Raw genomic sequence first — 26,267 nt, 5'->3', positions numbered from 1 at the left:
GGGGAAATGGCTTCAAGCTCAGGGAGGGCAGATTTGGGTTAGATATAAGGAAAAGCTCTTTACAGTGAGGGTGGTGAGGCACTGGAACAGACTGCCCAGTGATGTGGCTGATGCCCCGTCCCTGGAGACCTTCAAGGTGAGGCTGGATCAGGCCATGGGCAACCTGATCTAGATGTGGTGTCCCTGTTCATTGCAACGCAGTTGGACTAGATTGCTCTCAGAGGTCCCTTCCAACTCGAAGGATTCTATTCTTCTATACCTGAGAGAAAAACAAGAACAAACTCCATGAATTGCAGCACACAAGATCCAAAGACCAGGACTTACCAACGCAGAGTGCAGCATGTTATGATGTGAGCCTCACTCCTTGAAATGGATGCAGAAACCCTCAGCTTCGCTTCCAGTCTCAGAATCACCTAACTTGTACACAATGCTTGTAGAGAAAGAACAACCTTACGGTTAACAAAGTCAGAAATTCAGGCACTACTGAATACAAGTGCTTATCTTCCCTCCTCATTTTAAGATAGAAAACCTGCTTTAAAAAATACTAAATTCCTCAAGATATCAGTTAAATCCTTTTTTTAAACTGCATTTAAGACAAGAGAAATACAGACTTAAGAGTAATTTTAGAAGGACAGATTCATGTTTTGACAAGATTTTATTGTGAAACATTGGATTTAGAAAAGGTACAAAATGTCAGCGGTCAGATGTGTGCCAGTACAGTGTTTTAATAGTCTATACATGTAGACAGCTGAATAGCTTCACTGCAGAACATGTATTCAGATGTAGCATCTAAAAGGGGGCTGCAATATTCGCAGGCTTGAAAGACATCAACAGCTTGAGCCAAAACAACCATTACTGGTCAGTGCTAATCAACATCTGGGAACAGGCTAAAAACCACAATACGTTACAACAGTCTCCTTGCAGATCCACGTTTAAACAACATCAGTTTATTCTGTCAATAATCTACAGCTCCAGGACAGGATGTTCAGGACTGGGATTCAGTGGGCAGTTTGGAGCTTTTTTAGAACTGCTACGTGGTTGTGTTTTAAAACCAATTTCACTGAATATGGGTCACCATTCAAGTGGGGGGGGGGAACGATCAAAATATTACTCTGAATTAGTGGAAGTCATAAATCTGTATCTCACAAAGGAAAAAAGACAAGTATCCCAAAAGGACAGCAGAATTCTCCACCCTAGTTTAACAATTTTAATGAAGGAGCATTTCTAAACATACAAAGTTGATTTCAATGTATAAATGTATAAAAACACACGTATGCCATATGAAACAAGCTAGCACAATCTTTCGAATTATTCAGTAGTTTGTCACTGCTGGAACTTGTTTGAATGACTGAGAGGTATTCACAGTTGGGCACACAGCTGGACAGCCAAGTAATGTTACATTTTGGTTCATTTATTTGGAGGTGCATAGCTTACTGTACACAGCGAAGCTCACTGGAACACAAGCAGCTACCCTGTTACCAATCAGTACCCAGAGCTGAACTAAGCCTTCACTCACCTAAGCCTACTGCACTTTATGCTGAGCTGTAGCATGTGGGGGTATACTAGGCTACGTTGAATAGAAATTCCTGAATATGACTCACGTCCGTTAGGAGCAAATCTAAACCTGAACTGATGTCATTTAGAATCAAAGTCTACCCTAAAACCACCTTCCGACACCATATCCACTCCCTTAACTTCAAGACCATTCGTTTTGGCTACTCTTTTCACACTGTGCATCTTTACTGGGGGATGAGAACCTTGCAATTCATTAAGAGTAATCAAAAGTGACAGCTAAGTAACTAACTAAATCAGACAATGGTGAATGCATATATGTATATTTATTTTGAGTGTGTATCACTAATTAAGGATGTAACACAGGGGGTACAACGTCTGCTACAGACTTAAAATTAGCACTGTGTCAAATGGAAAAATATATGAACGAACCACTAAACTTTAGTGTGGCAAAAAAGCATTTCTTTTTTTTGTTTGGGAAGTGTTTGGCATGAGCAGCACTACCAAAACTCTACACCTCACAGACAAGCTACAAAGGTTATCTAAAGCCAAGACTCACTGCCCGTCTATGAGCTAGTTTTACTGCTGCTCCAAGCACTGCACTTTGATCTTTGATTCCGATTCCTCTGTACACACATTTATATTTACATAAAACATTTATTAAACATGATTTCAAAACATAAAAACCTTATGTACAAAATACCAACATTCCTATAAATAAACAGTTGGAGAAAGGCACTTGCAAGAAAAATCTACAGTAAATCTTACAAAAACCACACTGCCTCTGTTACTGTACAATAGATAATCTTTCTGTAAATCCCTATCACAAGAATGTAAAACACTAATTAACTGTTATAACTAAGAATATAGCTGTTACAGTTGTATTTACAAATACATATAAGCCTTTTTTTTCTAGTTTCACTTGAGCACCATGATTTCCGCCCTAAATTGATATTTTGATACAAAGTAAAAGAACAGTTGCCAGAAACCAGCATTCGATGTAACTGGAGACTCATAAACTTTTGGCTGACATCATGATAGCTTAAAAACATCCATTGCTGCTTTGTAAAAAGTACACCTAGTTTGTTATTGCATGTCGTCCTTTTAGAGAGAACACTGCTACGTTCTCTACACAATTTTTTAATACCACTGCTGGCAAAAAGTTTCCAATATAAAAAAAATAAAAAACATTCTTCAAGCCAGTTGAAGTGTTTCATCTGAACGGTAACTAAAAAAAGCTGCACATTAATTATAAAAACGTGTAGGAAACATGCCAACTCATCTGGTGTGCAAAAATAGTTCTTCCACTACACAGGATTTTAAGGGCTTCGCAGAATTACTCAACTTCCCATTGAGCAGATCCGTGAATCACCACCTCCTCAAGGAGACGTTAAAATACTGCCGCTCTTATCGAATTTTTTACCCTTTGACAGCGCTGCGACCTGCTTGAGCAGCTCTCTGTTTTTGGCCTGCAACACAGACAGCAAAGTGTTATCAATTAGTGCTAAGTCTCACATCGTATTCTAACACGCTAACTTCTCATTGCATTTAGGAAACAGATTTTCCAAACGTGTATGTTGAGAAAACTCAAAGATAACGATTGCTTTCAGAGCCTCAATATGTATATTTCCTGAACAGCAGAAGTCAGAATCTGAGGCACGCACTGAATAGCTCTTCATTCTGTGATTAATAAGACCATTTTTGGAGGATTTCTTCCTGTTTAAAAGTAGGCATGTAGTTTAACCTGATATGCCTAACAGTTGATTGTGTTACTCTCAACTGTGAAATCAGACCAACAGCACACTCACAACTGATGAACTACTCGAGAACAGAAAAGAAATTCCTTTTTGAGCCCTTCTCCAGCACCAATGAGCAGCCAACAGTTACCTGCAACTGCTCCACAGTTTCCTTGTGAGCTTTCTCCATGCTGTTCATCTTTGTCCTCAAGTTCGACTCCTGATACTGGAAGTCTGCTTTCAGTTCTGTCAACTGAAAATATAAACTCCATGAAGACTCCTTGGACTGCTGCAGTATGTCTTCTCATCAGCCTGTGAAATCTTTATGGAAGCTTTCAGAACCTCAGGAACTACAGTATTTATTTACTACTGTAATCTCCAGGTATGTCTCACAATTACGTCAGTTTTAGCAATGGGGATATTAACACTATTAGATGCTCTCCCTATGGAAACACCATCAAAGAAGTCACTACGCAGAAGTTTGATGACATTTACTTACCTACATTTTTTGACAGCTTTACCCAGTAGATGAAATTTAACAGTAGGTAATGCATTTACTCCTGACTCATCACCTTTTAAAGGCTTTATAAGAGAGAGGTAAGGGCTTAATGCTTGTCCTCTGAAGAAACTCCCTACACCCTCCACGACAGGCTATCCAGCTCTTTCACATTAAGCACTTAAAGGTTTGAAATCACAAGTACTTCAACACCGGTAATGTGAGGCTCTTATAACAACAGCCATACAAAATGAAGAGTTTCAATATCCCTCACCCAAGAGATTTAAGTGTAGAAATGCAGGTACTGCAGATGGTTTAAAAGTGGAAACGATTTCTTTCCAGGATCAGTGAGCTAGTCTTAACCATTAAACTTTTGATAAACCACCATGCATACCTACAGTCAACTTTTAATTGAAAATATTACAAATGTAAACTATTTTTAAGACAATTCTGTAACCTACTTAACATTGAATAGCCTAGAATCACTGTTAGTGTCTTAACAGCATCTAGTTATGAAGAAAGGTTGAGGGAACTGGGCTTGTTTAGCTTGGAGAAGAGAAGGCTCTGGGGAAGACCTCATTGTTGCCTTCCAGTACTTGAAGGGAGCGTATAAACAGGAGAGGAAATGGCCATTTATGAGGGTGGACAGTGATAGGACAAGGGGGAATGGTTTTAAACCAAGACAGAGGAGGTTTAGGTTGGATATTAGGAGGAAGTTTTTCACACAGAGGGTGGTGACGCACTGGAACAGGTTGCCCAAGGAGGCTGTGGATGCCCCATCTTTGGAGGCATTCAAGGCCAGGCTGGATGTGGCTCTGGGCAGCCTGGTCTGCTGGTTGGTGATCCTGCACCAACAACCAATGGCAGGGCGGTTGAAACTGGATGATCTTTGTGGTCCTTTTCAACCCAGGCTATTCTATGATTCTGTGATTCTAGTTTATCAGATGGCAAAGAAATAAGTTCTAATAAAGGATAATCACAGTATATATTTTTTTGTTTTTGAAAGCTGAATCTCTTTTATGAGTTTTGACCGCAGTCATTTGAGCCTAACTATATTTCACTTAACTTTTCCTGACCACCAGGCACCTAATCCAAGCTTATCATCAAGCATCATCAAACTTATCCACGTCATCGATCACAGACCAAGACTTGATAACCTGCACAACACACATACTACCAATATTTTAAAATCCAAGCACTTACTTTCCATAAACAGTACATGTAAATTTGTATACCATCTCATGAATTACAGCTGTAGTAGCTTTAATTTAAAACTAAAGTTACGCTGAACTTGAAATACTTACTACTCTTATTCCTCCTCTTATCTCACGTGCCCATCAGCCTACACAGACAATTTGGATCCTCTGCTATGATTCAATTTAAAACATGTAAAACACACAAACCACTGTCTGGCAATTTAGGTAAGATGAACATAATTTGGCTCTAAGTCAAAGAGGAGCCCATGAGACAAAAGTCCTAGACTAGTCCTTGAAAAGGTAAGATCTGATTGGTTACTATATAAAAAAACCTGCACGTGATTTTTGTTTTCTCACCATTTTGACACCAGGAGTCTACAAAACAGACAACAGAATGATGCAGTTCTCATTAAGCAGATGCAATGTTTACCTTTTTATCTTTCTCTAGGATGGTCTGATCTCTTTGCTGTAGAAGGCGTTTAAGTGACATGACTTCTTCTTTCAGCTGGCTTATGAGGACAAAGTTGTCTGTTCCCCCACTGTCTGCTGACTGATTTATAGAGCTACTAAAAACAGGAAAAAGTTAATTATGACATCAGTAGAAAAAAGAAATAGTACACTTTTTCAAAGTTCAAATTGGACAATTAATAATTCTACAAACATCCTTAAGAACTGATGCAAAAAAAGTATGTACCTGACAGCAATGGATGCAACTGGCAAATTACCTTACTAATGGCACACATTACATACACCTGCAGAAATATAATTCAGTATTAGCTCTGAGGGGGAGAAATACTTTTCGACTGAAGCATCCCCTTTTACATTTATCCCAACTGTTTGGTCAGAAGCAGAATAAAGATTTGGTGTCACACCTTAAGACCCAAAAGGCTTCTCTGGATACTACGTCAACATTAAGCAACAGGTTCAACCCTGCATCTAATCCAAAAAAGGTCAGAGAATACCGTTTCATTGGTAACCGATGCCTCATTATTTAACCTTTATTTACTGCCATCCCAAGCAGCTTAAAAATAGGAATGCAATGCCAGTTTTCTGACAGAGTAATATAGTTGATAGACAGCACTCAGATGCCACCCAGTAACCTGTGTGGCTGGACAAGTTGCACCTCCCTCACTCTTGAGACACACAAAAAAAGAAGGAAGCAGCTGGCAACAAATCAGTGCTTTATTTTGGTCGAAACGCCTCAGCTTTACAAAAACGTAACTTTACCTATCTCCATTTGATGGCTTGGATTCCAGTTTGGGTTTTTTCTTTGGAGTTTCATTCTGAATAGCTGCAGAGGATTTATGGCTGAAATCAAACAAAATGTAAACCTAAAGCCTCGTGCTACATAACCCTCTAATTCACCATTTGGTACATGTAATATCACTAACTCATGCTCCTTGCTGTAATGCTAGAGACTAGCCAGAAAAGCAAGAAAAAAAATAAGTCCTTGAAATAAATATGCCAAAATAAATTAAAAAGGAATTAACAACTAATATCCTATTTACCTCTGTTTCCATAGGCCCTGATCTTGCTCTGGACTCAGACTGCTGATTCTGAAATAAATGAAACATACTTGGTAACTGATCAAAAGTACCATTATTTCTAAGTTTATAGGAAACATCTGTACTTAAGAAAAATCACCCCCATCCTTTTGTTTTTAAATAAAAAATTACCTATTTTGAAAATTCAGCTGGACAGCATTACCTGTCCCATTCACGACCCCTCTTCATAACGTCAAAGACACTAAACAATTTTTTTTGTCTAAATATTTACATTATTACAACATGCAAGATTTCATGACTGATGGTTAAGCCTTTTTTTCTCCTATTTCCCAATTTTTGTGTGCATCCTATGGCTAATCTTGTGCTCAGCAAGCTGGTCTAAAACAGCCATCTCGGAATTCCCATACTCCAAAATGAACATTGCCTAAAACGGTGCTTATGTGGTAGCATATGAGCAGCCTTAAGTTTTAGATCCCTGAAAACATCCATTTTTCAGGTCTAAATGTATGCCTTCAATCATTTCAAAAGCACCTTCACTGAATGCCACTGACAGAGGAACAGTAAAATTGAGAAGACCACGTTGAATCAAATAGTTCAATGATTTTTCATTTCTACCTTGTATTATTCTCTCACCTCAACAATAACTGAAACGGATAGGAAAAGTCTTATTTATTGGACCAGAAGCAATGGACCCAGGGCAGCCTACAGAAAAAAGGTGCCAAACAAGCAACATTACGACCTGTATAGAGATATGCTCATTTTGTAAACTCTTGAGAATATTAGAAGCTCCATACTATAATAAACAGCTAACTTCATAGAACTCTTACTATACCTCATGCATTACATTAGGTTTAGCTTGCTGCAATTTGACTCACAGATTAGAGAGAACAGTTCAGTAATTCTCTGTAGGAAAAGAAGAATTTTCTTCAAGTTCCTAAAGAAAACTGGATTTTTCTTTTTAACTGAGCGTATTTACATTTCTCATGATCATTGCAGCTTATTTTACTTCTCTCTTTAAGCCATGCTGAGCCAAACAAGTTTCAGTCGAAAAGGAAAAGTGAAGCTTAGAATCAAAGTGTCTTCTTGTGATGGGGTCGGCACCACTGCAGCCACACTATCTGTTATCCAACACAAAAATAAATCAAGCAGTTCTAAAGTGTGCCCAAAGCCTATCAATGAAAACAAAAATCATGGCCACTATTACCATAGCATAAGAAACAAATCCATCTTGGGATTTGTGATTTGATAAGCTGGCTATCTAAATTAAAGGTTGTATGAGGCTCCTACCGCAGCCAGAGATGGCACGCAGAAAAATGTTGCAGGAGATGGGACAGAACTACATGAGATATTCTCTGTGTCAGTAACTGAACCGAGTGCTATTTTCTTATGTCTGTATAATGGAATCCTGCAGAATTTGATTATCACTGGTAAAGAAATGCACGCTGGTCCTGGACTGATGGTGATCTCATACCTTTTCTTCTGCTTCTCCATTTCACAGCTATGTGCACACAAGCAAGGCACAGTTAAGTTAGCGTGGGGATTTTGAGCAAAGCAGTTACTCTAATATTAAACTGCTAACACATACCTTTTAGCCTATGGTAAGTGCATGCAAAATAGCAGTTAGCACGTGGTAATTACTGCTTAGAAATCCACATTTATCCTTAAGTAACTTCTTTTTCTGTGGCCATCCTGTGGGTATCTTTTCTCTGTTATCTATTTTACAATTGAGTAGTTTGATGGCTGCTGAGAATTTTTGCATCTCCCTACCTTCTCTTCATGCTCTTCATGCAAATTGTTGGAATACAAAGATTTCTACAGACAATGGGAGGGAAACATTCTGCTCCTGCTTTTGATGACATGTTAAATTGCCTTTCTGATTTCCTTCCATTACACTTCAGTCCTAACAGCACACAATTGGGAAAAGTACCTCCAACCATTCTATTTCTTGAAATACTTACTTATGGTGACTACTGCTGTGACGGTGGTGGTGGTGGTGATGGTGGTGGTGTTTCGAATGGTGCTGGTCTTTCTCAGTAAGAGATGAAGATGAGGAGTTCGAATGTGAAGATCCCAGACTCTTCCTCTGTTCTTTTGTCTTCTGTAGCACTCGCTTGTAGGACAGGGTACAGAGCCAACACAGCAACTTTCCGTCGACCTTTTGAGGAACAATTCATAAGGGTTTTTTCTCCCAGTTACACTTGCACTAGAAATATATATTTTAATACTTGCAAAAAAAAAGTTTCAATTCATGTTATCTTTAGGAAAAATCCAAACATCCCTTCAGTATGAAACAGCAGTATATACAAGATATGCATGCTGTCCTTCAGTAAAGTGAATCTTATTCCAATTCTTTTTTGTAATAGGGAATTATGCTAGAAGGAGGTCTTAGCAAATATGGGACAAACTCTACATCATGGAAGGGTTAATGCGATTAATACATTTTCTAGGGGGCAAATCATTCTCAGCTTAGACAACATGTAACCTCTCTCAACCCATCGCACACGATCAAGATGTCCCCCATGAAATGGGAACATCTGTTGTCAATCTAAGCCACGACAGCTCTGGAACAAAGCTTACCTTCCTCCTTCCCTCCTCTTTTCGATCAAAAGCACACTGCTGTTTGCACTGCTCACATGTTTGAGGTGGGCCATACTTCTTTTCTGAGTTGGTGCAGCGCTGACATTTCGTGCCAATAAATGCTGCAATAATATTACAGTACTGACAAGGCTTGGGCTGAAAAACAGACAAATTGAGCAGAGGTTAGTTCGTTATAGAAATTGTCAAGTATTAGCACAGTTAATTCAAATCACAGTATGAAGATGCTTCTAAACTACAGTGGTTTCATATGATGCATCTTAAACCTTTTTTCAAGCTCTCTCTCTCCCCAGTATTTACTTTTTCCTCTACAAAGACACTCCTTCCAAGGTCAAAAAGCACTCCGGAATTGCCATAAAACCCAAGTATAAATGTTGGATCTGCACTGCACTTTACCATGCCACATTTCAAGCTTTTCAAAGAATGTGCTTTATTGGGTTTACATTTACATTCACTAAATGCCTGCCTACAACAGCTGTTATGTTTCTCCAATAAGCTGAATTTCATCTAAAGTAGATGAAGTTACAAGCTTTTGTTTTACAAACGAGATTATCCTGATACCTTCCATGAACTCCTGTCTGCAGGGCACACAGATACATTGTGTGCATTCACATATTAAAGTTTAACTTCTCTAACAGAACTGAAGCTGAAATTCAAAACAAGGAAACAAAGTAACACGAATACAGCTAACACTCAAAATCTGTCCTACTTAGTAGCTTAATATGATTAACACACAGCAATTTTCAGACTTACACAATGCAGTGTGACTAGATTTCCACATTGACCACTCATAAAGAACACAGGCAGCTAACGGTCCTTCTGCTGTCAGTGTGTGCTTGTGAGAATAGGCAAAGTCTTTACATGCATGAAGTGAATTAACATTGTTTTTTCTAACTATACTGCAGTTATGAATAACTGCTAAACTGCATTTAATCACAAGGGACTTAAAAGTGAACAAAACAAACTGGAAGCCAGGAAGGAAATCTGTCAGTAACCTTCCTCACCTTTGAATCAGAGAATCACAGAGGTTGGAAGGGATCTCCAGAGATCATTGAGTCCAACCCCCCTGCTAAAGCAGGTTCCCTACAGAAGGTTGCACAGGAAAGGATCCAGGTGAGCGTTTAATATCTCCAGAAAAGGAGGCTCTGCAGCCTCTCTAGGCAGCCTGTTCCAGTGCTCTGTCACCCTCACAATAGAGAAGTTGTTCCTCGTGCATATAAGGAGCTTCCTGTGTACCAGTTTGTGCCCACTACCCCTCAACCTGTCGCTGCACACCACTGAAAAGAATCTGGCCCCGTCCATTTGACTGCCACACTTCAGACACTTATAAACAGTGATGAGATCCCCTCTCAGCCTTCTCTTCTCCAGGCAGAACAGCCTCACATCTCTCAACCTTTCTTTGTACAGATGCTCCAGGCCCATCATCATCTTCATGGCCCTCCATTGGACTCTCTTCAGCAGTTCCCCGTCTTTCTTGAACTGGGGAGCCCACCATTGGACACAGCACTCCAGACGTGACCTCACCAGGGCAGAGCAGAGGGGCAGAACCACCTCCCTCGACCTGCTGGCCACACACTTCTTACCACCTCCCAGCGCACCTTTCCAAAAGCAATTCCTTTATCCCCTCAAATTTGGTTCCAAAGCCCTTTCCTTTAAGAAAACAACAACCTTTCCAACCCCACGAGCCCTCCCTGAGCTCCGGGCGCCAGCAGCCCCACTCACCGTTCCGAACTGCTTCACGTTCTGGGCGCACTTCTTGCAGATGGTGTTCGTTTTGCTAAAGACAAGACCAACATCAGCCGGACTCCGCACCAGCACACCGCCGAATCCCCGGGGAGCCCACGGTAGCACAGAGATGCCGCCTCCGCGTTCGGGCGTGAAGGGAGTTTGTCTCTGCGCCCACCCGCCGCCCCGCCAGCCCCAGAAGGGCCCAGGCGCTGCCCTACCTCTCCTGCTGGAACTCCGAGCGGCAGTACGTGCACTTGACGATGGGATGGGCGATGCGGCACTCCTGAGGGAGAACAGCGGTCACGTCCCGCCCGCGGCGCCTCCCGCCCCTCAGCGCCCCTCACGCGGCGCCGCCCGACGCAGGTGAGCGCGGCCGCCCGCCTCCCGCCCGCTCCCGCCGCTCCCCCGGCACCTTGCACAGCTGCTGCCCCTGCGAGAGCTCCTCGAACGGATACCGCTGGTTGCACTTGGTGCAGGCGTACAGAGCCGGGGCTGCCGCCGCCGCCATCCGCGCCGCTGCCGGCGGGGCGGTCGCGGGCGGGCCCGAGGGAGGGGATGAGGGAGGTGCGGGGCGAGGCCCGAGCCGAGGAGCCGCCCGCGCCCCCCCTTCCCCTCCCGCCTCCGTGCCCGGGAGCGCCCCCGCCGCCCCGCGCCGCCCTAGGCCCCGCGCGCCGCCGCCGCGCCGCGCCGCCTCCCCCTTGTGTCGGTGTCGGCGTCACCCCGCGCCCCCCGCCCTTCCCTCCACCCCGGGCTCAGGGCTCCCGCGGCAGCCAATCACCGCCTCGCGCCAAACCGGCCTTCAAAACTCGCCGCCCAATCGCCGCCCCCGCGCCGCCCGGCGCCGCCAATCCGGACGCGGACGCGACGCCCTGCGCTGCCCGCCGATTGGGTGGCCCGCGGGTCGCGGCGCTGGTTGGTCCCACCTGGGAGATCCTCGCTTTCTGATTGGCTGACGTTCAGGTGCTCACTTTGACAAAGACCATCCTCTTCCGCTATCTGCCCGCCGCGCGTGCGCAGAGAGCTGCTCGTGCCGCACACAAATCCCGCGGCCACTCGCCCCGCCCGGTTTCGTTCTCTCGGCTCACGCGATTGGTGGAGGGAGGCCGCGCCCCTTCGGCTGACTCGTGTCCTTCGATTGGCCGAGAGGCTTTGTTTTTCTTTTTTACTGGATGACCGACACGTCACTCAAATCTGAATGCGCGACGTTGCGCGGCGAGCATTCGGGGGCGGTGCTCAGCCCGGCTCCTCCTTTTCCATTGGCCAGCCTCTCCGCTACTGGAGCGTCACGTGACAAGAGCGCGCGGCTCCGTCGCTGCGTGTGCGCCGCTGTCTGAAAAGGCCGCGCTGAGGCGCGCGCGGCTCCGGCAGACATGGCGGCGGCGCGGGGGCAGCAGCGCACGGTGAGGCTGCCGGGGCGCTGTGGGGACTGACTCTGGGGTGTATAGGGGTTGCGGTTGGCCCCTTCTCGCCTCTGAGGGGCTATTGAATGTTTCTATCCCCTTTTCCTGCGCCGGTGTTCGTGTCTGTAACGCGCAGCCGGCTGATTGTGGGTCAGAGCTCTACGTGAGCAGTTCTGCAGCGCAAAAGCAGGAATTGAAAGCTGGCTCGGAGAGCTTTACCTTAGGGATTCCTTGTTTATGGCAGAAGGGGGACTGCAGTGCCATAATGACGCAGCCCAGGGCTGCCGGGGGAGGATTACAGCCTTGGAGCCGTCCCCGTGTGCTGTGGCGGGGCTTCTGCAGCTCAGTCTGTCCTCTTTGTGACAGAGGAACAGCCGCGTGCCGTAACGGCTCTGTTCTGTTCGCAGGGCGATGTGTGCAGAGCTCCGAGGTCTGCATCAGCCACAGACGGACTCTCTGCAGCTTCCTACCTGGACTACCCAACGCACAAACCCTTTATCAACTCCGACTTGCTGCGCTCCCCGCAGAAACCTGTGGTTCCTTATCCTGAGAGTAACAGCAGAGGTAATCGCCACAGAGTCATAGAGTCACTGAATGGCCTGGGTTGAGATGGACCGCAATGATCATTGAGTTTCAACCCCCCTTTGCTATGTGCAGGGTTGCCAACCACCAGCCCAGGCTGCCCAGAGACACATCCAGCCTGGCCTTGAATAAGGATAACTTGATTAAGTTGTTTTCTTACCTGTGCAGTGGGTGCAGGCAGCGTGCGTGAACTGCTGTATGTACACAAAGGATGTGGTCTCTTTCATCACCTCCCAGTGATGTGCAGCTCACCTGTTGCAGATCCTTATGCTTCTCTTTCTGAGGAGAGCCTGGTGAAGGAGGTTGTCTTGTAGTTGGAGAAGGATGCTCCCCATGGGTAGAGAAATGAGCCTTCAGTTCCCATAACAGCGTGGAGCAAAGGAAGAGGTTTGATGTTGATGAAGCAATTGGGGGGTATGGTGTGCATGTTTATCAGTGATGTGCTTACAATAGGCAGAAAGGAGTGTTTTGGGATGAAGTGCTGAACTGAGAGCTCTGCACTGCCAAAGAGGGAGTTTTTTACTCTCATTTATGCTTCTTTATTTCTCCCTTCTTTCCTGCCTAATTTGAAAGTGAACCGAAGAACCGAAGAGATTCAATTTGCTTGACCCGAGAAGAGCAAAACTGTTCCTTGTTAGTTTTCAGTTGATTTGGTGAATACAGTGAGGGATCCTCCAAAGCTGCCTCGAGTGAGTACAGGGAGGAGCTGTGGTAGCCAGGAGGCAGGGCTGCTTCTGTGATGTGAGGAATCAACTTTTTACTCAGATAGACAGTGATAAAGCAGGGAGGTAATGGTTTTAGGCTCAAGGAGTGAAGGTTTAGATGGATGTCAGGGGAAGTGTTTCACAGAGAGAGTGGTGAGGTGCTGGAACAGGCTGTAAAGAGAGGCTGTGAATGCCCCATCCTTGGTGGTGTTCAAGGCCAGGTTGGATGGGACCCTGGGCAGACTGGTATAGTACCAGATCTGGAAGTTGGTGGCCCTGCCTGTGGCAGGGGATTGGAACTTGGTGATCCTTGGGTCCCCTTCCAACCCAAGCCGTTCTATGATTGTGTGAACTGCCTGGCATAGGCTCTTTGAGAAAACACCCCCTGGAGACTGGCACTGCACAGAGGCTGTGACAGATCTGCTGTTTTCTTCCCCACAGAGGGAAAAGGGAGTGAGATTTAGGATGAACCTTAAGTTACTCTATGAAAAGTCATGATAGGCTCAAGTAGTTGTAATTCATGTTGGAGTTTAGAGACCCAGATGTTAATGGTCTATTAGATGAAATGTAATATGTGCTCTGACACACATGGTGCAGTCAGTTTGAGAGTGCTGCTGGCTCTGGTGTTTTTGTAGTTGGTGTTTTGTGTTGTATTACCAATGAGTGTAAGTTTTTTTTACCTTCAACTTTTCTCAAGCAAGTAGCCTGCGACTCTGAAACAAGTGCAGGTAGGGGGACAAGTTGTAAAAAGGGATATGGTTTATAGAATGCCTTTATCAAATATATATATGTAAATAGGAGTGCATATAGGAAATAAAATCGTACAGGCAGTTTCTCCAATATCTTACTTTTTTTTGTCTGTGTAGACTTTACAAGACCTGACGTTTTTGGGAGTGTATATGTTAGAGTGGATAAAGATTTGGGAGTTAATTTCAAATGGGAGAATAGATCTGGTTGTTCTTAAGGTTCCTTACTGCTCCTGCCTCCCTCTTCTAAAAAATCATATTTAAAACCTGGAAACTGAGCACAGTAAATTCTGCTTGTTTGGATTTGGGCTCTTGTGTGTTTGTTTTAGTGTAGGTGGTTGTTTTAATACTCTATTCAGGAAGGCTGGTACAAAGTAACTGTCCCTTGGATATTTGGTGGTTCTGAGTGCTACTTGGCATCTTGTAGGATTCCACCTCTATCCATTCATTGCTCAAATTGCTTCACTGATCTGTTTTGCTTCTTGTTATTGTAAATACACGGTTTTAGTTTAGCCCTTGGGATTATGTAACAGCTGTTTATAGCTCCAGCTATGCCCGTTTCACCTGAGTCCTGGGAAGAGAGTACAGTTGGTGATTCTGATCCTACAAACTGGATTAGGCCGTCTGCAACTTTCCCCTTAACTGTGATTGCTGTCACTGCCTTCTGAATTATTTAAATTGCCTTATAGCAAGCAGGCTTGTTGCTCTGTTCTATTCTACATTTCAAGCCTTGTATTTTTCACTTTGAAAAACATGGTCTATTTTTCTTTCCTTTCTTGTAATGTGATGCCCAACCAAAAAAGCAGTTTCAATTTTTCCTGTGTTCATGCCTTTCTCTAGAGTAGGCTTAAGCACAAAGGAGCAGGCTAACATGAATCACAGGTAAGTCTGCTCTATCAGCTGTCTGTGCTGGCGTTCTCATGTTATCCTTCAGTAGGGCTGTGTGGGGGGGAAAAAGGGGCTTATGTTTATGGTTCCCTTTGCAGAATGAAACAATAGAACTAACAGGCATCACGCTTCATGTTAGCAGCAGGTGGTCTGATGGCAAGGTGATGAGAGTTATGTTACAGCTGCTTTTTTCTGTGATGAGTGTAGGAGGGCTTTAAGCAATTGTTGGAGCAGGGAAGGGAACAAAGTGGGAAAGTTGGTTAACGTGGAGAGGGTACGTGTGTTGTGGGCCTGAGGTGTATAGCAGAGCTAAAATGGGTTAGCTGCTGCTTGGAAAGGTAAGCATCTCTTATTATCTGACCTTTATTCTCCTCTGTTAATAGGAATGTTTTCTGCACGCACTTGTGGAGGCATAGTGAACGTACAGAGAAGTTGCCACTGCTTTAATTGTTCAGCTGCCACTTCTAACTTCGAGTTGATAGAAGTCAGAAGGTGCACTGATTGCTCTCAATCTGCAGAATATTTACCTGACTTCTGCTGAGCAATGGGAGCATAATTCATGGAGGGAGTCCTGGCTGGGGGGGAGGAGCGCTGGCCTTCTTACGTAGCACACTTTTCAAGGTAACACCAAACTTGAATCGTGCTTATAAAAGCAACTAACAAAAGATACTCCCTCAATTACAGCAATATTTTCTGCCCTGAGGAACCTTCAGGAGAAAATCCGTCGGCTGGAGTTGGAACGGCTTCAGGCAGAGGAGAATGTCAAACACCTCAGCAGAGAAACAGCAGACTACAAGAAAGTACTGAGTGAGCAAATGCAGCACAGAGAGCGCGACAGAACTGAAGTGTCAAAGAGAAATCAAGGTTGGTTGCTGTGGGTTAACACTGAACGCTGAATGTGGATGAAATCTGGGCTTCATCAGTGCATGAAACTGCTTTAGCTGACTTTGTTCAGTCTCTTTACTTTGTAGTGAAGCATGGAGTTCTGAAGCAATCATTTTTAAAGGCAAACTTTGTTCTGGGGGTTTGCATGCGTGTAAGAGTTGATTCAGCTTCATCTGAGCTTTAGATGTGCCTTCCCTTGCTTGTTTTTGAAGTGTCCTAAAAATGTCAAAGAACAACCCCAGCAAGCAGCACTTAATTTCACTTTTTGGCCTTCTGTTACCTTCAGAACTGGCTTCTCAGCTGGCAGCTGCTGAGTCTCGGTACAGCCTGTTAGAGAAGCAGCTGGACTACATGAGAAAAATGATCCAGCATGCGGAAAGGGAGAAGACGCAGCTCTTGGAGAAGCAGGTGAGTTCTCAGGATTATCTCAGGATTAAATGGGGAATAAACATAATCGTATGAACTGTGTCATGATTTCTTAGAGTTAATGCCTTTGAGCATGGATGTCTGTTTGAGCTGGCCTTTATATACTTGGGTGTGAATAATTTCCCTACTTAATTTCCAGTATTATTAGGACCCTGGTATTTTTTTTTTACCTTTGTGCATCTGTCTCTGGCAATACCAAAGGCTCTGGTATTAGTGAGTTACATACCAGCAAGTAATTCTCACTTGCCTTAGCTCATCCATATGCCTTGGAGTGTAATAACTGACTGTCAATGGACAAACCTTCTCTTTTTGTCTTTGGTCTTCAAATCTATTGAGATTTTATCAGGAAAAGTGCTAATGGAAAGAAACTGGATCTGAAATATTCTGTAGAAATGATGGTGAATTACTTTACCTATCATCAGTTATTGTGGGATTTGCCCTATATTAAAAATGAGCTTGAACTTTCTTTTATAGGTGTGTGGATCACCTAGGGCTCTCTGTTCATTAGCTTCTGTGGCTCCCCTGTTTCAGACTATTAAACATTTACTGCAGAAATAAAGAAAATTGCCTCTAATTGCTGAGTAATAAAATATTTTTTGCCATATTTGGTTTGGAAGGGAGGGGAGGCTGCAGAATTTTTATCTGATTCTGGCTGGGTGTGAGGTTCCCAGTATGGGTGGAGTTCCTCGCTCTGCCAACAATGCCTATTTGCTCCTTAGTTGTAGCACCACTTAAAATTGGACACATGAAGTAGTTCTTTTGTGGTCCTTCCTCGTGTGGCAGACATAAGGCTTGCTATATATGTGCTTGTTTTACTGTGCTTATAATAATTTTCCTTCTTGCTTCTCTCTTCAAGGATTCGTTGGAGAGAGAACGGCTTGATCAGTCACATGTTCAGTCAAAACTGGAGAAGCTGGATATGTTGGAGAAAGAGTACACCAGGCTTACTACAATGCAATCCATAGCAGAGGTCTGTTGTGTGTGCTGTAAACAGATAAATCTTGCTTATCGTATGCAGCACTCTGTAGCTATATGACAATAACAGAGCTGAGTAATGTCCTATGGGGGAAAAAGAACAGCTAAAGATCTTTTTAAAGATGGAAGTCTACATGGTCAGTCAGGCTGTAGGTCACTGCACCCTACAGCAGTTGGAGTTTTGTTTAGATTTAACCATTATCTGTTGGTATTTGTCTTCTGTGTTTGGTTGGCATGTAGGATTGTAGATGTTTTTGAACTCTTGACTCCCCTGAGGTACCTCACACTCTACTGGATGTTAGCTGATTTGACTTGAGGGTGTAGTGTGGTTGGCTTTTTGTTTGTTCTGTTTTTAGTTGGTTTGGGGTTGTTGTTTGTTTGTTTGTTTTTGCCACTTGCCCTTTGTCTTAAGAAATGCAATTATTTTGTGGGCAGAATTCTGCAGTCTGGCATTGCCTTCCAGTCTTGTGACTGACTGCTGAACAGAATTTCAGCATTAAATTTAGGTATTTCTCTTGGGTCAAAGATACTAAATTCACACAGTAATCAGTTCTTGGAACCGAGAGAAGTTTGGGTTTAGCTCTGAAGGTCATTTTCCTTGTGATTCTTTTGCTGCCATGGGTTGCTCTCAGATCAGCAGCTTGGACTGCTTCTGTTTGTCAACCATCTTCCCTCTTTAACCTTGCTATACAGGTGTTATCTTACTGTTTTGAAAGGGTTGACTGCGCACTCAAAACAGTTGCAGCTGTTGCTTCTATAGTAATCTCTGCTTTATTTGTGGCAAGACCACAAAGACATTTGCAAATTTCATTTGAAGTGAGAAATAGGGACTATTTCCATACACGGTGTGCTGAAAAGGGTGAAAGTGGGGAGGTGACCACTCAAGTTGAGCAGTGATTTCCCTGCCTCTAATTTCAGACTCTGACAGAGCAGAGGTGATGTGTGTGCTTTTTAATCACCAAGCTTTGCAGAGCTGTTACCTCGTATTGCTTTCAAGCCACGTGAAGATGTTATCATTGGTTGTAGAAAGGAGATACTGAGCTTCACATTCATGTGATGGTCTCCTCATCAGAGTACTCAACTCAAGAGTGTGTAGTGTAAGAACAGTGTAACAGTAGTCCTGCAGTGCCTGGACAGCTGACTGAGAGGATCCGAGCATGCCTGTGTCTGATAATGGAGATTGTTCTCTACAACTGTGGCAAGGGCTCTGGTTTTCTGCATATCAGCTATAATTTGAATATATGTGCATGTCATATGCTTTGAATTGTTGTTGCTTAATGCTAACCATGAGACAAAACCAGAACGCTGTTCTGTGAACAGCAGAAGTAATGAACATCCTGTTGTGGCTATGTGCTACCTGCCCCTCCTGCTCTTCTTACATCCCCTGATTGCCAGGTGCTGAGAAGCAGCAGCTGCTCTGCTGGAGCCATGCACGTGCTGGCTGCTCAGCTGCCAAGCAAATCATAGAATCATAGAATCATAGAATCGCTAAGGTTGGAAAAGACCCACAGGATCACCCAGTCCAACCATCCGCCCTTCATCAATGGTTCTCGCTAAACCATGTCCCTCAACACAACATCCAAACGCTCTTTAAACACTACCAGGCTCGGTGACTCCACCACCTCTCTGGGCAGCCCATTCCAGTGCCTGACCACCCTTTCAGAGAAGTAGTATTTCCTAACATCCAGCCTGAACCTTCCCTGGCACAGCTTGAAGCCATTCCCTCTCGTTCTATCACTAGTCACCTGGGAGAAGAGGCTGACCCCCAGCTCACTACAACCTCCCTTCAGGTAGTTATAGAGAGCAATAAGGTCTTCCCTGAGCCTCCTCTTCTGTAGACTGAACAACCCCAGCTCCTTCAGCCGCTCCTCATAAGGCCTGTGCTCCAGACCCCTCACCAGCTTTGTTGCCCTCCTCTGGACACGCTCCAGGGCCTCGATGTCTTTCTTACAGTGAGGGGCCCAAAACTGGACACAGTACTCCAGGTGCGGCCTCACCAGTGCTGAGTGCAGGGGAATAATTACTTCCCTGTTCCTGCTGGCCACACTATTTCTGATACAAGCCAGGATGCCATTGGCCTTTTTGGCCACCTGGGCACACTGCTGGCTCATGTTCAGTCTAGCGTCAGTCAACACCCCCAGGTCCATTTCCTCTACACAGTCTTCCAGCCACTCTGCCCCAAACCTGTAGCGTTGCCTGGGGTTATTGTGGCCAAAGTGCAGGACCCGGCATTTGGTCTTGTTGAATCCCATCCCATTGGCTTCAGCCCAGCTATCCAACCTATCCAGATCCCTCTGTAAGGCCTCGCTACCCTCAGGCAGATCAACACTTCCAGCTAGCTTGGTGTCATCTGCAAATGCTGCTTTGCAGGGCAGTGAAGCCCAGAGATGGGAGCCGTCTTCACACCAGAGGTGTTTTCTGTCTGGTAGACCTGGTTGGGTGTTTGTCCTAGCAAGCCAACCACTAGAAAACAAAGGCATCCTGTATCTTCGAGCACTCATACCTTTCCATTTCAAGTCGTTTGAGACTTACTTCAGTGGTCGTGTGTATGTGGTGGTCACATGAAATTTCACTTAACTTAGAAAATGAACAAAAACATGTTAAAATTTCTACTTTTACAAGGAGATCTTTTGTAATGGTTAGCAGTGACTGAGCAGAGCATTTTAATCAGCTTGGTGCCAACCTGCAGTCATGTTACCTTAAGCTGTAGGAAATGTGGTCAGGGAAGGTCTGTGTTTCTTCTAGCCAGGCTGCTGGCTTGTTTACCTCTTGGTGATAGACCAGGATTCTATGTTGCCTGTGGGATGTAACCATTTTGAGAGCTGAGCTTGGAGGGATTTCAGAATACAATTTGACTGCAGGAAAGAAAAAAAATACTTTGGGAATATCACAGAATTTCCACAGTGGTCTGTCACTGAACCTGTAGTGAGATACATTCTTGCACAACTTGAGCTGTACCCTCCACTTGAGACAACTGACCAAGTGATTGCTTGGTCCATTTCTGTGCAAAAGCATTGGTTTGGCTTCCTGTCAGTCTTCAGTTCAAACAAAAGATTTGCTTCAGCATTTGTATATTAGAGCTGTCATACGCAGAAGGTTAAACAGGAATCTTTGTGCAGCTGTCCACGTGGGGGTCAAAAACTGACACACTGTCATGGGTGGGCAATGTTAAGTTGCCTTTCCATTCTAATATTTATTAAGAATGTGACTGTATGGTCAGAAAAATCCCTCTCATCTCAGAGTTCAACCTCATGTATTACTCTTCCTGTAGGCTGCAACTTAAATTCAGATGCCAATTCTGGAAGTAAAAATAGAAAAACTGTTTCAATCTAAAGCAGAATCACAGAATGGCCTGGGTTGAAAAGAACCACAATGACCATTGAGTTTCAACCCCCCTGCTATGTGCAGGGTCACCAACCACCAGACCAGGCTGCCCAGAGCCACATCCAGCCTGGCTTTGAATGCCTCCAGGGATGGAGCATCCACAGCCTTCTTGGGCAATCTGTTCCAGTGTGTCACCACCCTGTGTGTGAGGGGTGGTTGTATTTATGCCTCTATAGGTGACATTGCTTCAGTGATTTTAGTTTTAAAGTCTTAACGTTGCAAGTTGAGCTGATAAACTTCGGCTGAACCTCTCAGTATTGTACGCTTCATGAAGAAGGAATTTGCTTTGCTGGTAATGCTTTTGTTTTCATTCAACTTTGACTAGAAAAAAATGAAAGAGCTGGAACAGAAACTTCAGGAGGAAGAGCACGCAAGGAAGCTTGTTCAGGAAAAAGCAGCTGAGGTAACAGCAGGGAAATTCTTTTGTACTGCTATGCACTGCAATTAGCTCTTCTTAATTCATCAACTTCTCAACTAAATTTGCTGGTAATGTTTTCTACATACAGAACGCAGATGTAGCCTTCACCCTATCCTCTCATCTGATGTTCTGAGTGCCTTGGAAACCTTTTTCTATCAGCATCTGTGCATTTAAGCTTTGTATTATTTTTATTTTTTTCAATAGAAGCTAGTTGGAAAAGTAATTCAGACTAATCTGTAGCCGAGGACATATGAAGATCTCTAAATAGATCAAGGTCAAGAAGTGTGCTCCCTTTATAACTGTAACTAGAAGCACTGGGTAAGGAGGCAAAAAAAGAGATTGTGAGTCTGTAAGGAAGGACCCTGGCCTTCTTCTGTGCTCATTACATCCTCATCAGCTGTATGCTACAAAAGTACTTCAGTAGCATGGCAGGCTCTGTCTATAACCTTTTTAGTAAGTGGTAAGCTCAAGTTAATCATCAATGTTTTGTGGATGGTTCTAGCTGAGATTGCCTGGGAGATGATTTCTAAAGCCATAAGAAGCAGCAGCAGAGCGTATATGCCACAAAATCAATGGAGGAGGGCTGGTCACTTGAATTCCTTAGTATTTTGTTAAGTATAAAACACAGCTGTTGTTTTGACACCTGCCTGCATGGGAATTACTCAGTACAACTCATTGTTTAACTTACTGGGATTAGTGATGAGAAGTGTTATTGAAGGAAGCATTCTTGTCGGATGTTTAGATTAGACTGCAGAAGCATCCTACACGCTTTTGCAGCCCTTGCTTTCAGAGAGCTTGTATTTTAAAAGCTGCTGTGTTGCCAATCTGAGCACCTCCTCTCTGATAATGTGTTATATAATTTTAATCGTTCCCCTCATTCCCTTAATTGCAGCTTCAGACAGGCCTGGAAACCAACAGACTGTTGATTCAAGCAGCATCACCACTGCTTTCTCCAAAAGCAAGAAAACCCAGGAAAAAAACTAAGCAGCCAGAGAAGGTAACGGGGAAGAGAAGGGTGGTTACTGAGAAGTGAAATAAATGTGTGCATGCAGTCAGAAAGTAGGCTGCCTCTTCTATCAGAAAGCTGAGGAACAGTGGGTTTACTGTAGTGTCAACTTTGATAAACATTTCTCTCTTCTTTCCTTTCAGAAATGCTCTCTTACAAGCCATCTCACTACGCAGCCCCATTACAGACTGTGTCTGGGTGATGTACCCTTTGTAGCTGGGAAGGTGAGCTGCCGAATTCCAAAGCTTAATGCTCAGTAGCTGCAGCTCCATCAGTGGCTTTGGCATGGTGCACTCCTGACACCCAGTGGTCAGATCTTGCTTTCTTTGGCTCTTTTATTCCAGTTTATCTTCAAAAAGCTTGCTGAGCTGCTATTTCCTAATGTGGGTCTTCTGTGCTGCTTGCTGGTCAGGCTATTCCTGTTATGCGTATCCACTCAAAGATAAAAATACATTGGCAGCAAATAAATTCTCATTTATGTTTTTCATTAAGATAAGTAGGTTGATGACAGTGCCACTTAAAAGAGGTATTTTCCTTCTAGTCTACAAGTCCCAGCCATTCAGTTGGTGCCAACGTACAGCACGTCCTACACCTGATGAAGCACCACACAAAGGCTTTGTGCAACAGTCGTGTGGTGAATGATACTCCGCTAGCAAAGTCCATCAGTGCGGGTCGTCCTGGCAGCAGAAGCAGAAAGCCACCTCTGCCAAAGGACTATTCTTCATCGCAGGAAGAGCTCTCAGAAGTCCTGCTGACTTTACAGGATGAGTTTGGGCAGATGAGTTTGTAAGTTTGATCTATTTAACACTGCAGACTACGAATGCATATGCTTTATATATTTGCTTTGAAGTTGGAACGTTTTGCTGAGGGAAGCATTCGTGTTGGGAAGTCTATGGCACATTATCTGTTTGTTCTGGTAGCTGCAGAGGCTTTCCTTTCTCATTGCAGTTACAGATTGATTCTGGTAATCAGTTGGGACTCCATATGCGTGTTTATGTGCAGCAGTATCACGTTTGTGAGGGGTTGGGGAGAAGTGTAGTAACAGCCCCCAGTGCAGTGGACAAACATTTCATTGAAAGGCAGCTTTACCAGCTCTCTTGATCATCCTGGCTAACAGACTCTGAATTGTCTGACAGGACAACAGAATTAGAAACAAATGTATAAAGTAGTAACTGAACAAGTGCTGAGTTCTGTTCATTAAGGGGTCATTAATTTAATCTTAAATGTACATGTAGAAGTTTGAAACTGTTGGTTATTGACAACTTCACATTGCAGCAGCCTGCTGCCAGGATGTGCAAACTTAATGATGCTACTCACTAGCAAAAGTGTTCTTACTGGTTCATTATGGCATGCTGAACCTGTTGGGCTGCTGCTACTGTGGCTGCGTACACCAGCACTATGTCTAATGCAAGCTTTGTTCTGTCTATATGCTATGTTAAGTGATCACCAGCAGCTGTCTAAGCTTGTCCAGGAAGCTCCAACCATTGCAGTAAGGGAAGATCTGGAGCGGGAACTGGAGGCACTAGTGGGAAAGATGGAGGCAAAGGCAGACCAGATCAGCAAAGTCCGAAGGCATTGGCTGCAGGTGAGTTACTTGCCTATGATCGTGCTTCTTTGAAGTTGCTATCTTTATTTTATTACTGTATTGTATATTCTAATGTGACAGCAGAAATAACTATTGGAGCATAGTGCCTAGCTTTAGTTTCATGTCCCAAAGTCAGTCTGCATGCCTCTGTCTTTCTATTCCAGTATTCCTGCAGAAGGATGCTTTCTGCCTTACCATGTTACCCATGTGCCTGCCCTCCATTCTGTCCTGGGCAGATCTTTTCATCTGATGTTGCACTATATTTTATACTCCTCTCATCTGCAAAACAGGGAAAAGATCAGCTACAGTACGATAGCAAGTTGCACAGCTGTTAAGTCTGTAAACACTGTAAGCTGGGTGAGCAGTACCCAAGTTGAGTGTATAGAGTGGGAATGGAATGGGAGAGGTGCTGGGCCCTCAGTGTTCAGTCTGGGAGGTATTTCTGGTCGTGTCTCCTGGCACATCAGGTAGTTGCATGTTTGGATCAGTCCCACTCTCACTCCCAGCATACATAACAGCTGTGGTGAGCTACACCAACTGTTTTGCATGAGGACCAACCATAGTGACAACCAGCAGCTGCACGTGGCCTCAAGCAATGCTATTTCTTTGCATTGAAGAAAACTCTAAACTTCTGATAACCTCAGCTGATTCCCATGGGCTTTCACTGACAGTCCTTAATGTGGACTCTTATAAATTGGATGGGGAGACAACCTCTGCCTAACCTGAGGGAGCTGAAGATGCTGCTTGTTTTGCAGTTTGATGGTGTGAATGTGTCTGCACCTTGAACTGTCCATACAATCTTGTGCTAACTCTGTTGCTGAGTATGACTGTGATTTGTAGAGCTGTGTGTGGATACCAACTCTGTCTCGACGATGTCTTGGTATTCTCCCTAATGCTCCATCTCTGGCAGTGAGTAGTTGCTAAGATCAGAAGTACATGTGGAAAATCTTCTGTCTTTTACTCACTGTACTATAACAAATCAACACTTTCTCTTTTATGTTCACGGTGGAGGCAATCCTCCTAAACCCATAATCAACTTCTCGATTTTTAAAGAGTGAACCTTATAGTTGAGCCTATAAGCTGAACGCTGCTCTGAAGAGGTGAATATAGCAATGCCATGTAAGGAAAATAAAATGCTGCTTATTCAGGGCAGTGCGAAAGCATCTGTTTGTGTAGCTGACCGAGCTGAGTGGTGGGATTTCTCAGTTGAGTGGAAGAATTGCAGAGCTTAAACCAAAACAATGTCAGTGATTGATGTTCTCATTTGGGCTTTCCTTTCAGCTAGAGAGACTTAAAAGAGAATACAAGTCCAAAAAGGCTTCTGCTAAACACAAAAAAGACAACAAGTTCCCTGTGAGTGAGGTTAAAGTAACAACGACAGTAACCACCAAAGGAAAGGATGCTGGTCCCATCAAAGTGAAACCTGGAGAGAAGAGCCGTAAAAACCTTCAGTTGTTGAGAGACATGCAGACCATACAAACCTCACTACAGAAGGACGATATCAGCTGGGACTACTGACTGTTGTGCGGGAGATGTTTTTGAAACCATCCCAGTCACGTTCTGGATATAAAGCAGCTGCCATTCTTGCCATGTGAGAGACTACTGTATGCCAAGTGTGGTTTTGAAATGGAGGTCCTTAATTCCTCCATCTGTGGGTGATTGTATGGTCTAGTTTAAAACTCATTCCACGTTTTAAAGTATCTGGCCACTGGATCTAAACGTGGGTTTCTACCATTTCCCCTTGTGTTAGGATTCCAGCAGTCCCTCCCTTCTCTCGATCAGCATGCCAAACAACACTCTTTACGTGGGTTGGCTTGTGTGAAATGCCACTGTGATATCACACTGCTGTGGAACTCCTGTGCTTTGGGAGGCTTCTTCAGATGCATCCTCTAGAAGATAACAGCAGGTCCTCAAGTCTTGAGGGCTTCTGTCTGTTTTGTTTTGTGCCCAGCTGCAGTTATTCAAACTGTGATTGTAAAAGGGAGAACAGGTAAACTCCTTCAGAAGTATTTTTCTGTAGTTCTCCTCAAAAAGCTTTCCTAGTTCTGCATGTTCCATTAGTCAGCATTAATGGCAGTGGATGCTTAAGTATGCAGAAGTGACTTCACAAATTATTTTGCTTTAATGATGGAATTGCTTTCATTCTGAAGGGTGAAATATTTCTTCAGAGCTCATACTTAATGAAAAGGCTATAGGATATGGGGTTAATATCCCTTCTTGTCCATGGCTTTGGGTGGTAAGGGACAGAGATAAAATGTCTTTTAAATTGCAAATGCCAAGTCACGCTATTTGGTCCTGGCATCTTGCTTTTAACTTGAAATATGTGCTTTAATGAGAGGTCTATTTTGGTAGTAGTGCAATTCATTTTGCACTCACACAGCTGAGTAAATGTTATTTATTATGTTAATAATGTGAAGAATTTCCTATTAATGCATAGAAGACCAAGGTTGTCTGTTTATACAGTTGAAAAATAATAAAGCTAGCTCACCTGTTGAATGAA

The 26,267-nt window shown here is 43.7% G+C and overlaps 2 protein-coding genes across 6 annotated transcripts; one reads left to right on the top strand and one right to left on the bottom strand.

Moving 5' to 3' along the window:
• Nucleotides 1–636: 636 nt before the first annotated feature.
• On the bottom strand, nucleotides 637–11,301 carry FAM76B (family with sequence similarity 76 member B). 4 transcript variants are annotated; one of them, XM_417189.8, is made up of 10 exons: nucleotides 11,181–11,301; nucleotides 10,987–11,051; nucleotides 10,763–10,817; nucleotides 9,023–9,178; nucleotides 8,404–8,600; nucleotides 6,449–6,496; nucleotides 6,168–6,248; nucleotides 5,371–5,506; nucleotides 3,400–3,501; nucleotides 637–2,981 (listed from the first exon to the last, which is right to left on the bottom strand). In XM_417189.8, the coding sequence occupies exons 1-10, from the start codon at nucleotides 11,274–11,276 to the stop codon at nucleotides 2,892–2,894; spliced, it is 1,026 nt and encodes a 341-aa protein (XP_417189.2). In that variant the 5' UTR covers nucleotides 11,277–11,301; the 3' UTR covers nucleotides 637–2,891. The 4 variants fall into 4 exon arrangements, with proteins under 4 accessions (XP_417189.2, XP_015136076.1, XP_015136081.1 ...); XM_015280590.4 differs by having other exon boundaries at nucleotides 5,371–5,503; XM_015280595.4 differs by lacking the exon at nucleotides 6,168–6,248.
• An 822-nt stretch (nucleotides 11,302–12,123) lies between these two features.
• On the top strand, nucleotides 12,124–26,267 carry CEP57 (centrosomal protein 57). 2 transcript variants are annotated; one of them, XM_417188.8, is made up of 11 exons: nucleotides 12,124–12,168; nucleotides 12,576–12,732; nucleotides 15,773–15,952; nucleotides 16,260–16,381; nucleotides 17,256–17,369; nucleotides 21,084–21,161; nucleotides 22,069–22,173; nucleotides 22,326–22,406; nucleotides 22,724–22,968; nucleotides 23,623–23,767; nucleotides 25,049–26,267. In XM_417188.8, exons 1-11 carry the CDS (start codon nucleotides 12,139–12,141, stop codon nucleotides 25,283–25,285), a joined length of 1,494 nt encoding a protein of 497 aa, XP_417188.2. In that variant the 5' UTR covers nucleotides 12,124–12,138; the 3' UTR covers nucleotides 25,286–26,267. The 2 variants fall into 2 exon arrangements, with proteins under 2 accessions (XP_417188.2, XP_004938902.2); XM_004938845.5 differs by lacking the exon at nucleotides 22,326–22,406.

Source organism: Gallus gallus, chromosome 1 (assembly GCF_016699485.2).
Source record: "Gallus gallus isolate bGalGal1 chromosome 1, bGalGal1.mat.broiler.GRCg7b, whole genome shotgun sequence".
Classification (NCBI taxonomy): Eukaryota; Metazoa; Chordata; class Aves; order Galliformes; family Phasianidae; genus Gallus; species Gallus gallus.
This window is presented reverse-complemented; position numbering and strand designations above follow the sequence as displayed.

Bases quoted from the DNA above. Each gene is read 5' to 3' on its own strand.
- FAM76B (XM_417189.8), bottom strand. From the start codon at position 11,276: ATGGCGGCGGCGGCAGCCCCGGCTCTGTACGCCTGCACCAAGTGCAAC. The intron at 8,601-9,022 runs GTAAGCTTTGTT...GTTCCTCAAAAG, and splicing joins AAGAGGAGGGAAGGAGGAAG to GTCGACGGAAAGTTGCTGTG. The intron at 3,502-5,370 runs GTAAACATTGCA...TTATATTTTCAG, and splicing joins TCCTAGAGAAAGATAAAAAG to TTGACAGAACTGAAAGCAGA.
- CEP57 (XM_417188.8), top strand. From the start codon at position 12,139: ATGGCGGCGGCGCGGGGGCAGCAGCGCACG. The intron at 16,382-17,255 runs GTGAGTTCTCAG...TCTCTCTTCAAG, and splicing joins CGCAGCTCTTGGAGAAGCAG to GATTCGTTGGAGAGAGAACG. The intron at 22,969-23,622 runs GTAAGTTTGATC...TGCTATGTTAAG, and splicing joins GAGTTTGGGCAGATGAGTTT to TGATCACCAGCAGCTGTCTA.